The sequence below is a fragment of the Piliocolobus tephrosceles genome, chromosome 1 (genome assembly GCF_002776525.5).
Source record: "Piliocolobus tephrosceles isolate RC106 chromosome 1, ASM277652v3, whole genome shotgun sequence".
Lineage (NCBI taxonomy): Eukaryota > Metazoa > Chordata > Mammalia > Primates > Cercopithecidae > Piliocolobus > Piliocolobus tephrosceles.
This window is the reverse complement of record NC_045434.1, coordinates 186,427,642-186,442,237: the sequence shown is the minus strand read 5'-3', so window position 1 is coordinate 186,442,237 and position 14,596 is coordinate 186,427,642. Positions and strand designations below refer to the sequence as shown.

Genomic DNA, 14,596 nt, shown 5'->3' with positions numbered 1-14,596 from the left:
GAGTGCCAGGGAGAAGCTTTCAGTTCCTTTCTAAACCAATAGTGATCTCAAGTTTATTAGGCAACCAGCTTAGGGCTTTGATGAACTCACTGAGATATATAGACCTCATTACCAACCAAAGGACTCACATCTATTTCAATCCCCACTTCCTCCCCCTTTCTCATTTAAACTGTTAGTACTGGTTGCAAATCATGGGAAGTTGCTTCATCTAGTCATACATGTGCCTCGTCCACACATGACTATGCTTTTGCATGTCACATTCCCGCAGGTAGAGACCTAACTTGACTGACTTTGGGCAATGTCTGAATCCCATCGACATCTGTCAAGTAGGAAAAATAGGGGTGCCTGTCTCAGAATGCGTGGCCTGAACGAGGCTCTGTACTTACACCATTTAGCATTGTGCCCGGCTTGAGTGGATTGGTGGCAATTATTATTATTATTATTATTATTATTATTATTTTTTTTTTTTTTTTTTTTTTGAGACGGAGTCTCGCTTTGTCACCCAGGCTGGAGTGCAGTGGGGCAATCTTGGCTCACTGCATGCTCCGCCTCCCGGGTTCATGCCATTCTCCTGCCTCAGCCTCCGAGTAGCTGGGACTACAGGCGCCCGCCACCACGCCCGGCTAATTTTTTGTATTTTTAGTAGAGACGGGGTTTCATCGTGTTAGCCAGGATAGTCTCGATCTCCTGACCTCGTGATCCGCCCACTTCGGCCTCCCAAAGTGCTGGGATTACAGGCGTGAGCCACCGCGCCCGGCTGGCAATTGTTATTTTTAAAGGAGATCTCATTGGGCTGGATTATGGCATGCATGGTCCTGCCAGGCCCAGGGCCCACTGTCTGTCCTCTATGGGAAGATAGAGGGGCAGGGGACAGAACACTGGGTAACAATCAGGAGATCTCAGTTCAAACCCCATCTCCGTCGCCAGTGAGCTGTGTGACCCTAATGAAGTCACTCAGACTTTTGGGGTCTCAGTTTTCTTATCCACAAAGTGGAGATAATTCTATTCCTGATCTTATGGGTTGTTGTGAAGTTCTAATAATATAGCAATCCTGATAAGTAGTTTTTATTGAGGAGGGTCTTTGATGGATGGCTGAGCCAGTGGTGGTGGTGGTGGTGGGGGCTGGTCCTGGGAAGTACTGGGGGAGTAGGCATGTAGGGACATCTTGGTATTGGGAGGGGACAGTGAGGGAGACCATGGTAGAGGGAGAGGGTGGAGGAGGGAGAATTTTGGTAGAGGGAGGGAGCAGTGTGGGGAAGGGCCTGAAGAAAGGGAGGAGGGTGGGGGCTACCCTCCAGGAATCCTGCTGGCCAGTAGTCCTGCCTTAGCCTGGGCTAACCAGACCCTGCTCTCACAGCTGGCTGCACCTTTGAGGAGGCAAGTGACCCAGCAGTGCCCTGCGAGTACAGCCAGGCCCAGTACGATGACTTCCAGTGGGAGCAAGTGCGAATCCACCCTGGCACCCGGGCCCCTGTGGACCTGCCCCATGGTAAGTCTACTCTCCATCGCCATTACCCCTTCTTCTCCTTCCAGAGGCACTTCTACCCACCTGCCGTGTGACCTTGGGCACTTTACTTAACCTCTCTGGGCCCCACCTGCATTTGCATCTTTAATGACATATGTGACACTGAATGTGGCTTTCTCTCGACACTGTCTAATTGTGCATGTCAGGTAGTTCCGTGTGTAAAATGAGTGCAGGTTCAAGCCATTAAAGGCCCTTATGGCTGTGAGTTAAAACTCACTTCCAGTTACTCCCCTTGCTGCCTAGCTCAGGATCCAGCCCACTCCCACTCTCAGTTCTTCCTAAATCCTCCATCTTTGGGAGGCTCTCTTCAGAGATTCTTTTCTCCCAAGGAGCCCCTGAATCCTGATCTCTCCAGGACTTGAAGATGCTGAAAGAGCAGTAACATTGGGACTAGATGTGTTTAAAACCTTCTTTCCTCTGCCCTCTTCCTCCTGGAAGTCCCTGATCCTTCTCAACTTCTACCTTGCTCTGTTCCTGTTTCAAGATGGGGCACCTTTGTCATCCTGAGCTCTGGATTGGGAGTTAGGAGACTAATAATATGGATTCTAGTACTGACTTCCTGCTTTCATCATGGACCCTAGAGCACTCATTCCAGAGCCATAAAGACCTGGGCTCAAACCCTGGCTCTATCACTTTACCAGCAGTGTGACCTTGGGCAAGTCACTTAACGTCTGTGAGCCTCCATTGTCTTCACTGTAAAATGAGGCAAACAGGACTCCATTTCAGAGGGTCATGAGATGATGCGTATAAAGTACAGAGCACAAGGGTGGCATGCAGGAGTCAGTTATTTAGTTGCTATTGTTGAGGGTCTTTGGGGAAGACCTTTGGGGAAGTCCTTTGGGGAAGAGGAGTTGTATAATTAGTACTCCTCTTCACTGGATGCAGAATCAACTGGGAATTAAAAAAGAATGAGACAAATAAAGGCCAAATTGTCAACTTTATTACTGATAAGGGCTGTGTCAGAAGACATAGATAGTGTGGGTATCAAATAGGCTTTCTGAGTGAATCCCCATATTCCACAGCCTGAAGCCCCCTCCCTTTGCCCCATCACACTAGTGCCCAGGGTCTTTACTGCCCAGCTCACAGCATGGCTGAGATTGCATCCGTTGTCAGGGAGGGGCAGTGAAGATTCTCAGTGGTGGGGCCAGGACTTGAAGCCACTAGGAGAGAAGACCTTCATGACCTGGCACAGGTGCCTCCTGCAGACTCTCACAGCTTGCCCTGCCCCTCCCCTTCTGTGCATTTGCTCACACTGTGCCCTTCCTGGGGCACTTATCTCTGCCTCTGCAGGTGTTAGTGGGTATCACAGTTTGACTTCTCTGAAAATAATCTGTAAAGGTACCCACCATGGCAGGGACCTCGTGGGGGCCTCTCCATATTCCTAGGGCCCAGCCTCAGTCTGATACATGGTTGGCACTCAGGTACAAAGCAGCTGATTGGAATTTACCTCTTACAGTCCTGACCACCCTGAGTGCACTCTACCTCTCTTGTCACGTACAAGCAGTGAGAAAGGGGAGAGGGGAATTTAGCAATTAGTGTGAGCCTTGTGCTAGGTCTTGAGGATGTGGTGGTGAGCCAGATGGACAATCTTTGTCCTCCTGGTTCTCACATTCTAGGAAATGGAGCTGGGGGTGGAGGGAGAAGAAAGGAGGGAGATTCACACTCAGAGATGGAGAGCAGGAGAGAAGAGAAGCAAGAGTGACAGGGACAAAGGGAGTAAATGAAAGGGAAGGGGAGGGATGCAGTGAGCGGAGGGAGAGGCAGAGGGAGCAGAAGGAGGAGGAAAGAACAAAGTGTCAGATTGAAAGAGAGAGAAAGATGCACACAGCTGCTTGCAGGGAGAGGAGAGAGAAGTAGCATGAGTGGGCCAAGAGGGAGTGTATTGGGGGTTGGGAAGTGCCCCTTCCTGGATGGGGATGGGAACTTGAGTTTAGTTTACGACTGCCCTGCTGGGACTGATCCAGGAGCCGCCTCCATAGGCCTTCTAGCTTACAGAGATGAATGAGATACCCTCCAGCAGAGTCCCCAGGGAGTCCTCCTGGAGCGGGGATCTGAATGAACTTGTGTTGGCTGGCAGCCAAGCCCGGGAGGAGGCAGCGCTGGGTGGTTTCAGGTGCCCTTTGGGAAGCCCAAATCCTCCAGCCAGGTCCTGAGCCAGCCTAGTCCACTTCTACTCCCCCAGTACCCAGGCTGGGTCTCTGGGGAAGGGACAGGCTGCCTTTCTCCAGGTTGGAAGTCAAGGGGATTTGTATCCCAGGAATTTAGACTCAGGGATGAGGTCTGGAAGGGAAATTGGAATCCTTTCATTCAATCTCTATTCTACCTATTGATTCAGCTTGCGTCCTGAGACCTCACAGGCTGATGGGAGACAGACAGGCACTTTAGTAATGACCCAGGGGCCAGGAGAGAAGCCCTTGGTGGGAGGCGGAGGGAGGGCTTTGGAAGGGATGGCCTTTGAGGGACTGTCGTGTGCCAAGATCTTGACTCTAGGGGTGAATGACCCAGTCCCTGCCTCCAGGGATGGCTCAGAACATGGGGAAAGCTGTGGTTAGGCCGGGCATGGGCTTTGTGACCTGTAGATTGTAAGGAGCCCCCCCCTTTTTTTTTTTGAGACTGAGTTTTGCTCTGTCACCCAGGCTGGAGTGTAGTGGCGTGATCTTGGCTCACTGCATCCTCTGCCTCCCAGGTTCAAGCAATTCTCCTGTTTCAGCCTCCCGAGTAGCTGGGACTATAGGCGCATGCCACCACACTCTGCTAATTTTTGTTTTTTTTTAGTAGAGACAGGGTTTCACCATATTGGTCAGGCTGGTCTCAAACTCCTGACCTCAGGTGATCCACCCACCTCAACCTCTCAAAGCATTGGGATTACAGGCGAGAGCCACCGCGCCTAGCCTTTAAATGGTTTTGACAAAGTCAGGTTTGTGTGTTTTTTGCTGCTCCAGGTCTCCTGTGGGAAACAGATGCTAGGAAGTGAAGGGACTCACCCAGGAAGGTGGAGCTGGGGCCAGAACTCAGAATCCCTGACTCCTGGTGGGTCCCGATGCCTGGAGTCCTTCTCAGTGTCCCCCTGGCCCTGGCCCTCCCCTGAGGTCTCCTCAGCTCCTGCCTCTTCCTCCTGTCTTTCCAGGCTCCTACTTGATGGTCAACACTTCCCAGCATGCCCCAGGCCAGCGAGCCCATGTCGTCTTCCAGAGCCTGAGCGAGAATGACACCCACTGTGTGCAGTTCAGCTACTTCCTGTACAGCCGGGACGGGCACAGCCCGGGCACCCTGGGTGTCTACGTGCGCGTTAATGGGGGCCCCCTGGGCAGTGCTGTCTGGAATATGACTGGATCCCATGGCCGTCAGTGGCACCAGGCTGAGCTGGCTGTCAGCACTTTCTGGCCCAATGAATATCAGGTGGGCTGGGTTCAGTCAGCGGTCAGCCTGTGCCTGGAGGTGGGGCAGATGGATGTCAGCTTGAGGTCAGAGTGGATGAGCGGCTGAAGTTAGAATGTGTCTGCATTCAGCATCAGAGGCAACCTGTGGTCAAGGCCAGGGGTCAGTCTGGGGCCAGTCTGGGTTTAGCATCTGAGGTCATTGTTCCTAGGAATAGCCTCTGGGCCCAGGTCAAGGGTGAGTTGGAACAGTGCTCACCTGGAAACCCCGTGTGGCTGCTTGAGGGTAACTGTCCAGGATTTGGATGGAAACTCTGGCCTCCACCTTATTCACTATGGGCGCTGGGACCCCACTCCCAACTAGCTGGCTTGGGAGGGAGCGTCAGTGTGAGCGGGGCTGACCTGCGCTAGTTGAGGCAGAGGAAGCTGAGGCCAAGCTGAAAGTGGGCACCTCCCCAGGCAAGGCTGGAGGGATATCAGTATGACAGGGGCCCTCCCGCCTCCCCCAGGTGCTGTTTGAGGCCCTCATCTCCCCAGACCGCAGGGGCTACATGGGCCTAGACGACATCCTGCTTCTCAGCTACCCCTGCGGTGAGTCCTGGCCCACTGGGGGCGCAGGGGTAAGGGGTGCGGGCGGCCGCGGCTCCTGCCTGCAGGGGGCGCAGGCCCAGCTCACTACGCGGCTCTAACCCCACAGCAAAGGCCCCACACTTCTCCCGCCTGGGCGACGTGGAGGTCAACGCGGGCCAGAACGCGTCGTTCCAGTGCATGGCGGCGGGCAGAGCGGCCGAGGCCGAACGCTTCCTCCTGCAGGTGAGTGGGAGCGGTGACCTCGGCTGGGGGCAGGGTCGGGGGGTTGGTGGCTGCTTCTGACACTGACTCCCTGCAGGATGCTGAGTCCCTGCTTTGTACTCCAGCACCGCGCACAGCGTCCCGGCCCTCCCCTAGCTCCGCTCTGCACTCTCTTGGGCCCCCATTCCCCAGGTCAGAGTGCGGCTCCAGGAACCTATGTCCGTGCTGTGTAGTAGGGACGGTTAAATGGGGCCTGGGTCACAGCGAGATCGGGACCCCTTGCTTCGAGGCGCCCTTGACCTTCTCACTCTCTTCCCTGCAGCGGCAGAGCGGGGCGCTGGTGCCGGCGGCGGGCGTGCGGCACATCAGCCACCGGCGCTTCCTGGCCACTTTCCCGCTGGCTGCCGTGAGCCGCGCCGAGCAAGACCTGTACCGCTGTGTGTCCCAGGCCCCACGCGGAGCGGGCGTCTCCAACTTCGCGGAGCTCATCGTCAAGGGTCAGCTGGCGGACGCCGGGGAGCGCCGGGACCCCCACCCTCGAGGGGCGGGGCCGGCGGCGGGGGCGGGGTCTGCCCGGGGGGCGTGGTCATGGGGGGTGGGGCCGGCAGGGTGTCGCGGGGGCGCGATCTGAAGGTGGGCCTGGGTAGATGGCAGTGGTCCAACCGGGATGAGATCTGATCTAGGGGTCGGGGCTGGCGTCAAGGGGCTCGGACAGGGTCAAGGTGAGAGCCTAGAGGGGTTGGGGGTCTGGCTGTGTGACCACTGTGCTGATCCTAGCTGGCCTGCGGTCAGCTCCAGGAGGCGAGGATTTGGGGGTTTAGGAGGGGCCTGAGAGAGGGGTTGTGGGCTGATCGGCGAGGGCGGGGTCAGCCTTGGAGCCAGGTGCCCCTTAGGGCCTAGGGATTTAGTGGGGGTAGGAGAGCAGGTCTGGTTGAGGGCTTAGTAGCAGCGTGAGAGGCCCTGGGAGGACGAGGAGGGATTTGGGTGTAGTGGGACGCAGAGTTGGGTGCTGGGGTCTCACAGCAGCAGCGGTCCGCCCCGCCTCTCCCCCATCTCCTCGCAGAGCCCCCCACTCCCATCGCGCCCCCACAGCTGCTGCGTGCTGGTCCCACCTACCTCATCATCCAGCTCAACACCAACTCCATTATTGGCGACGGGCCGATCGTGCGCAAGGAGATTGAGTACCGCATGGCGCGCGGGCCCTGGGCCGAAGTGCATGCCGTCAGCCTGCAGACCTACAAGCTGTGGCACCTCGACCCCGACACAGAGTATGAGATCAGCGTGCTGCTCACGCGTCCTGGAGACGGCGGCACTGGCCGCCCCGGGCCACCCCTCATCAGCCGCACCAAATGCGCAGGTGGGTGCAGCCGCTACTCCTGACCTCAGTCCCTGGTGTGGGACACCTGGGTATGGGCCCAGAGCTATGGAGGGGCGCATTCGAGAGGTAGCGTGGCCTGGATCTGTGCTTGTAAACCTTTCTAAAACATTGCGATTTTTCCTTAACCCTTGTTTTGTCAAAGATGATGATAGCTAATACTTTACTTTGTGTCAGGCACTTAAACATACCTGTGTGTAGACACACACACAAGCCCATATTTATAGATTTAAAACTTATAACAACACCACGATGTAGGTGCTCTTGTCATACCCATTTTACAGATGTGACTGAGGTACAGAGATGTTAAGTGACTGGCCCAAGAGCACACAACTATTAAGTGGCAGAGATGGGATTGGAACTCTTGACTGGCTGGCTACAGAATCTGTGTTCTTCTTTCTACATCTAGATAAAATAAGCAACTAAACGCCATCAAATACAAGTGTGTTATGTATTCTAGCTGGTTTCTCTTGTCTGGGCATTGAGCCTGAGGTCTGCTCTTCCTTGTTAAAAAGGGCAAAGCAGCTGTTGGAGGATGGTACACCTGTGCCAGATGAGGGTCTTTTTTGTTTAATCAGAAGAAAAATTGAGAACACAACAGGTTTTTCTTTTTGTGACTTTAGTGTTGTTGTTGTTATTATTATTATTTTTCCTTTTGAGACAGAGTTTTGCTCTGTCACCCAGGCTGGAGTGCAGTGACGCAATCTTGGTTCACTGCAACCTCTGCCTCCTGGGTTCAAGTGATTCTCCTGCCACAGCCTCCCAAGTAGCTAGGATTACAGGCATGTGCCATGATGCCCGGCTAATTTTTGTATTTTTACTGGAGACAGGGTTTCACCGCATTGGCCAGTCTGGTTTCAAACTCCTAACCTCAGGTGATCCACCCACCTCGGCCTTCCAGAGTGCTACGATTACAGGCGTGAGCCACCGTGCCTGGCCTAGTGTGTTTTTTTAATGGACTTATTGAGATAAATGTGGATTCACGTGCAGTTGTAAAAAAAATGCAGAAAGATTCTCTGTGCACTTCACCCTATTTTCTGCCTTGGTAACATGCTGCAAAACTATAGTATGATATCACAATCAAGATATTCACATTGATAAAAACCACAGATCTTATTCAGACTTTTCTGGTTTTGCTTATACTTGTTTGTATGTGTACATGTGTGTATGTAGTTCTGCACAGTTTATCACATGTGTAGGTTTGTGTATTCACCACTACAGTCAAAATACTGAATAGTTCAATCCCCTTAAGGACTCTTTTATAACCACATTCACCTCCCTTTCTTCCTCTACTCCCCAACTTTTGGTAGTCACTAATCTGCCCTTCATTTCTAAAATTTTGTTGTTTCAAAAATATTATATGAATGAAATCAGAGTATATAACTTCTGGAATTGGCTTTTTTTGGGTAACAGCTTTATTGTTATAAACAGCAATATAATCCACATCTCATACAATTCAATCCTTAAAATGTACAATTCAGTGGTTTTCAGTATACAGTAGTCCCCGTGTACCTGAGGTTTCTCCTTCTATGGTTTTAGTTACCTGTGGTCAACTTGAGGCTTGAAAAGGTGAGTACTGTACAATAAGATATTTTGAGAGAGAGAGATCACATTTATGTAACTTTTATTATAGTGTGGTGTTGCAATTGTTCTATTTTATTATTATTGTTGTGAATCTCTTACTGCGCCTAATGTAGAAATTAAACTTTATCATAGGTGTGTATGTATAGGAAAAACATAATGTCTTGGAATGTGTCCCCTGCAGATACGGGGGGACTACTGTATTGACAGAGTTATACAACCATTAACACAATCAATTTTGGAACATTTTCATCACCTCAGAAGGAAATTTTGTACTCTTTAGCAGTCATCCCCATTTCACCTGAACACCTCTAGCCCTAGGCAACCACTAATTTCCTTTCTGTCCCTATGGATTTGCCTCTCTGTGGACGTTTCACATAAATGGAATCATAAAATATATAGTCTTTTCTGACTGGCTTCTTCCATTTATTTATTTATTATTTTTTAAGACGGAGTCTCGCTCTGTCGCCAGGCTGGAGTGCAGTGGCTTGATCTCGGCTCACTGCAACCTCCACCTCCTGGGTTAAAGGGGTTCTCCTGCCTCAGCCTCCCGAGTAGCTGAGACTACAGGCACCTGCCACCACGCCTGGCTAATTTTCGTATTTTTAGTAGAGATGGAGTTTGGCCGTGTTGGCCAGGCTGGTCTCGAATTCCTGATCTCAGGTGATCCGCCTGCCTTGGCCTCCCAAAGTGCTGGGATTACAGGTGTGAGCCACCACACCTGACCCTTCTTCCATATAGCATGATGTTTTCAAGGTCTGTCCTCATTGTAGCATGTATCAATATTCCATTCTTATTTATTGTTTAATAATATTCCATTATATGAATATATCACAGTTTATTTGTCATTCATCAGTTGATGGAAATTGGGGTTGTTTACATTTTTTGGCTATTATGAACAGTATTGCTATATTTATGTACAAGTTTTTATATTGATGTATGTTTTCATTTTTCTTGCATATGTACCATATATATCATAAGATATCTCTGTGTTTATTCATTGAGGAACTGCTGGACTGTTTTCCAAAGAAGCTGTACTACTTTAAATTCCCACTACTAGTCTATGAGAGTTCTAGTTGCTCTGCATCCTTGTCACCACTTGTTATTATCTGTCTTATTATAAGCACTTCCGACCTTATAGGTGATCCGGCCTCCCAAAGTTCTGGGATTACAGGCATGAGCCACCGTGCCCGGCCTCCTGTTTTTTTTCTAAAAGTGTTATAGTTTTACATTTTACGTTTAAGTTCATGATCTGTTTTGGGTAAGGTGTGAGGTTTAGGTCAGTGTTATTTGTTATAAGCACAAAAATTTGTTATAAGCACAAAAAGTAGCCAGGTGTGGTGCTGTTATTATCTGTCTTATTATAAGCACTCTAGTGTATATGAAATGGTATCTCATTGTGATTTTGATTTGCATTACCCTGATGGCTAATGATATCGAGCATTTTTTATGTGCTTATTGACCATTTTGATATCTTCTTCTTTGTAGAGATGTCTATTCAGAGTGTTAAAAATGACCGATTTTTATTTTTATTTTATTTTATTTTATTTTATTTTATTTTTTTGAGACGGAGTCGCGCTCTGTCGCCCAGGCTGGAATGCAGTGGCGCGATCTCAGCTCACTGCAAGCTCCGCCTCCTGGGTTTACACCATTCTCTTGCCTCAGCCTCCTAAGCAGCTGGGACTACAGGCGCCTGTCACCTCACCCGGCTAGTTTTTTGTATTTTTTAGTAGACAGGGTTTCACTGTTAGCCAGGATGGTCTCAATTTCCTGACCTCGTGATCCGCCCGTCTCGGCCTCCCAAAGTGCTGGGATTACAGGCTTGAGCCACCGTGCCCGGTCATGACCAATTTTTAAATTGGGTTATTTGTCTTTTTATTATCGAGTTGTAATTACTTATATATTCTGAGTAGGCCTGGCACGGTGGTGGCTCAGGCCTGTAATCCCAGCACTTTGGGAGACTGAGGAGGGCAGATCACTTGAGGCCAGGAGTTCGAGACCAGCCTAGTCAACATGGTGAAACTCAGTCTCTACTAAAAATACAAAGATTAGCCAGGTGTGGTGCTGGGTACCTGTTGTCCCAGCTACTCAGGAGGTTGAGGCACAAGAATCACTTGAACCCAGGAGGTGGAGGTTGCAGTGAGCTGAGATGGCTCCACTGCACTCCAGCCTGGGTGACAGAGACTCTGTCTCAAAAAAAAAAAAAAAGTTATTTATATATTATGGACACTAGATGCTTATCAGATGTTAATGTTTGCAAATACTTTCTCCCATTCTGTGGATTATATTTTCTTTTTCTTGATAGTTTTTTTTTTAAGCATGGAAGTTTTTAATTTATCTATTTTTTTCTTTTGTTGTTTGTGCTTTTGATGTCATACCTAGAAACCATTGCCTAATCCACAGTCATGAAGATTTACTCCTGTGTTTTTTTTCTAATAGTTTTATAGTTTCAGCTATTACATTCAGGTCTTTGATCCACTTTGAGTTAATTTTTCAAAGGTGGTGTGAGGTAGGGATCCAACCTCATTTTTTTTTTTTTGAGATGGAGTTTCACTCTTGTCACTCAGGCTGGAGTGCAATGGTGCAATCTCAGCTCACTGCAACCTCCACCTCCCAGGTTCAAGTGATTCTCCTGCCTCAGCCTCCTGAGTAGCTGGGATTACAGGCACGCACCACCATGCCCAGCTAATTATTGTATTTTGGGTAGAGACAGAGTTTCACCATGTTGGCCAGGCTGGTCTCGAACACCTGACCTCAGGTGATCCACCTGTTTCAGCCTCCCAAAGTGCTAGGATGATAGGCGTGCATGGCCAACTTCATTCTTTTGTATGTAGATCTTTATTACCATTTGTTGAAAAGTCTATTCTTTCCTTATTGAATTATCTTGGCACTGGGATTGATTTCTTTCATTCAGCATAGTTTCCTACATCCAAGTTGTGTATATCATTAGTTTATTACTTTTTATTGCTTTTTATTACTTTTTATTGCATGGTGTGGAAATGCCAGATTGTTTAACCATTCACCTGTTGAATGACATCTGGGCTGGTTCCACTTTTTCATTATTACAAGTAAAGCTTCTGTGAGCATTCACACACAGGTTTTTGCATGAACATAACTTTTCATTTTTTCTGGGATAAATGCTCAAGAGTACAATCAATGAGTCATATGGTGATTGCATGTTTAGTTTTATCAGAAACTGCCAGAGTGGCTGTGTTGTTTTATATTCTCACCAACAACGTATGAGTGATCCAGTTTTCTGCATCCTTGCCAACATTTAGTGTTGTCACTGTTTTTTATTTTGGACTTCCTGAGAGGTGTGTAGTGATAGCCCATCATGGTCTTAATTTGCATTTCTTCAGCGTCCAGTGATGTCGAACATCTTTTCTTTTTTTTTTTTTTTTTGAAATGGAGTCTCACTGTGTCACCCAGGCTGGAGTACAGCAGCATGATCTCAGCTCACTGCAACCAGCAATTCTTGTGCCTCAACCTCCCAAGTAGCTGGGATTACAGGTGCATGCCACCACGCCTGGCTAATTTTTGTATTTTTAGGACAGATGGGGTTTCAGCATGTTGGCCAGGCTGGTCTTGAATTCCTGACCTCAAGTGTTCTGCCTGCCTCAGCCTCCCAAAATGCTGGGATTACAAACATGAGCCACGGCACCTGGACGAACATCTTTTCGTGTGCTGTTTGCCATCTGTATATCCTCTTTGGTGCATCGTCTGTTCATGTCTTTGAACATTTTCTGATTGGATTATTCTTTTTTCTTTTTTTGCTGTTAAGTGTTGAGAGTTTTTGTACATTCTAGGTACCAGTCCTTTGTTAAATGTGGAGTTTGTAAATATTTCCTCCCAGTTTGTAGCTTGTCCTTCACTCTCTTTATATGGATTTTCACAGAACTATTTTCAGTTTTGATGAGGTTCAGTTTATAAAATTTCCCTTTTATGAATTGTGATTTTGGTATCCAGTCTGAAAACTCCTTGCCTATCCCTAGCTCCCAAAGATTTTCTACTGTTTTTCTTTTTTTTTTTTTTAATGCAGAGTTTTTCTCTTGTTGCCCAGGTTGGGGTACAATGGCATGATCTCAGCTTACTGCAACTTCCGCCTCCTGGGTTCAAGCGATTCTTCTGCCTCAGCCTCCTGAGTAGCTGGGATTACAGGCATGTGCCACCACGCCTGGCTAATTTTGTATTTTCAGTAGAGGCAGAGTTTCTCCTCATTGGTCAGGCTGGTCTTGAACTCCCGACCTTATAGGTGATCCGGCCTCCCAAAGTTCTGGGATTACAGGCATGAGCCACCGTGCCCGGCCTCCTGTTTTTTTTTCTAAAAGTGTTATAGTTTTACATTTTACGTTTAAGTTCATGATCTATTTTGGGTAAGGTGTGAGGTTTAGGTCAGTGTTATTTGTTGCTAATCAATATTCGTGTTTTAAAAAGCCAATCTGTGAATTATCAAGGCTGCAGTGAGCTAAGATTTCACACTGCACTCCAGCCTGGATGACAGAGCAAGATCTTATCTAGAGACAAACAAACCAACAATACAAAAAACTCCAGTGTTTCTAGGGCCTGCATATATGAAGGGCCAACTGTGGGACTTGAATATGTGTGAATTCGGTTATATGTAGGGGTCCTAGATCCAATCCCCGACATATACCGAGGGAGGACTGTCAGATGGTGATAAGTGCCAACTGAGCAGCCAGCACAAAGGCCTGGAGGCTGGAGCATGCTTGGCACGTGCAAGGGGCATCCAGCAGACAGGTGTCACTGCATCAGTGACTGAGCGGGAGATGGCAGGAGAAGAGGCTGAAGTTGAGCTGCAGATGTGGGACTTAAGAGCTGTTGTACGCAGAGAGAGCTGGGGAGCCACTGAAGGGTTTAGGGAGCAGGAGTGAGCATCATCTACTTTTGTTTAAAAGGATCCCTCTGGTCCTTTTGTGGAGAGCATTATTCAGGAGGGCAAAGGTGCCACAGTAGACCAGGAAGAAGGCTACTGCAATGATCTGCTTGAGAGGTGGTAATGGCTGGGAGCCGAGTGGAAGTGGTGGTGGTGAGGAGAAGTGGTCAGATTCTGGGTTTATTTTGAAGGCAGAGCTAACTGCATTTGCTGATGGATTGAATATGGGATGAGAGAAAGGGAAATAGAAGTCAAGGATGGCTCCAAGGCATTTTGCTAGAGCAGCAGGAACGATGGAGCTGTCGTTTCCTGCGAAGGAGCAGACTGTGGTGGGAGCTGATTTGATGTGGGCGTCATAGATCAGGAGTTCTGTGTTGGAAATGTTGACTTTGAGATACCTATTGGACATTCAAGTGGAGATACCCATCAGCAGATGGATACGTGAGTGTGGAGTTCAGGGAAGAGGTTCGGGCTGCAGATATAAATTTGAAAGTCATCAGTGTAGAGATGGTATAGATGGCATCTAAGGCCCTGAGGTTGGATGAGATCTTTTACGCTAATGATTCTCAACTAGGGGCAATTTTGTCTCCCAGGAGACATTTGGCAGTGACTGAGGACATACCGGTTGTCACAACTGGGTGGCGGCAATGGGGTGTTACTGGCATCTAAAGGGATAGAGGCCAGGGAAGCTGTTCAACATCCTGCAATACACAGACAGCCACTGAAAACAAATAATTATCGAGTCTAAAATGTTCATAGTGCTGAGGTTGAGAATCCCCGATTTAGTCCTTAGATTTTTAGGGAATAAATGTAGATAGAAGAAAGAGGAGTTGTAAAGCCTGAACCTTGGAGCCTCCAGTGTTTCGGGTTAAATGCAGACAATTGCATGAAAATGCATTAAATGTATGTGAAGTATAGCACTTAACACACAGTACCCAGTAAATGATGGTATTTTTAATCTTTCTTTCTTTTTTTTTTTTTTGAGACAGAGTCTCGCTCTGTCGCCCAGGCTGGAGTGCAGTGGCCGGATCTCAGCTCACTGCAAGCTCCGCCTC

General features: G+C 48.7%; 1 protein-coding gene across 4 annotated transcripts in view; it reads left to right on the top strand.

Moving 5' to 3' along the window:
- PTPRU (protein tyrosine phosphatase receptor type U) overlaps positions 1-14,596 on the top strand; it is an 89,332-nt gene that overhangs the window by 17,534 nt on the left and 57,202 nt on the right. For all 4 annotated transcript variants that reach the window (XM_023219546.2, XM_023219545.2, XM_023219544.2 and 1 more), the window contains exons 2-7: positions 1,358-1,489; positions 4,653-4,924; positions 5,412-5,493; positions 5,600-5,715; positions 6,017-6,191; positions 6,758-7,051. In XM_023219546.2, the coding sequence (XP_023075314.1) occupies positions 1,358-1,489; positions 4,653-4,924; positions 5,412-5,493; positions 5,600-5,715; positions 6,017-6,191; positions 6,758-7,051 (1,071 nt within the window). The remainder of the gene's footprint in view (positions 1-1,357; positions 1,490-4,652; positions 4,925-5,411; positions 5,494-5,599; positions 5,716-6,016; positions 6,192-6,757; positions 7,052-14,596) is intronic.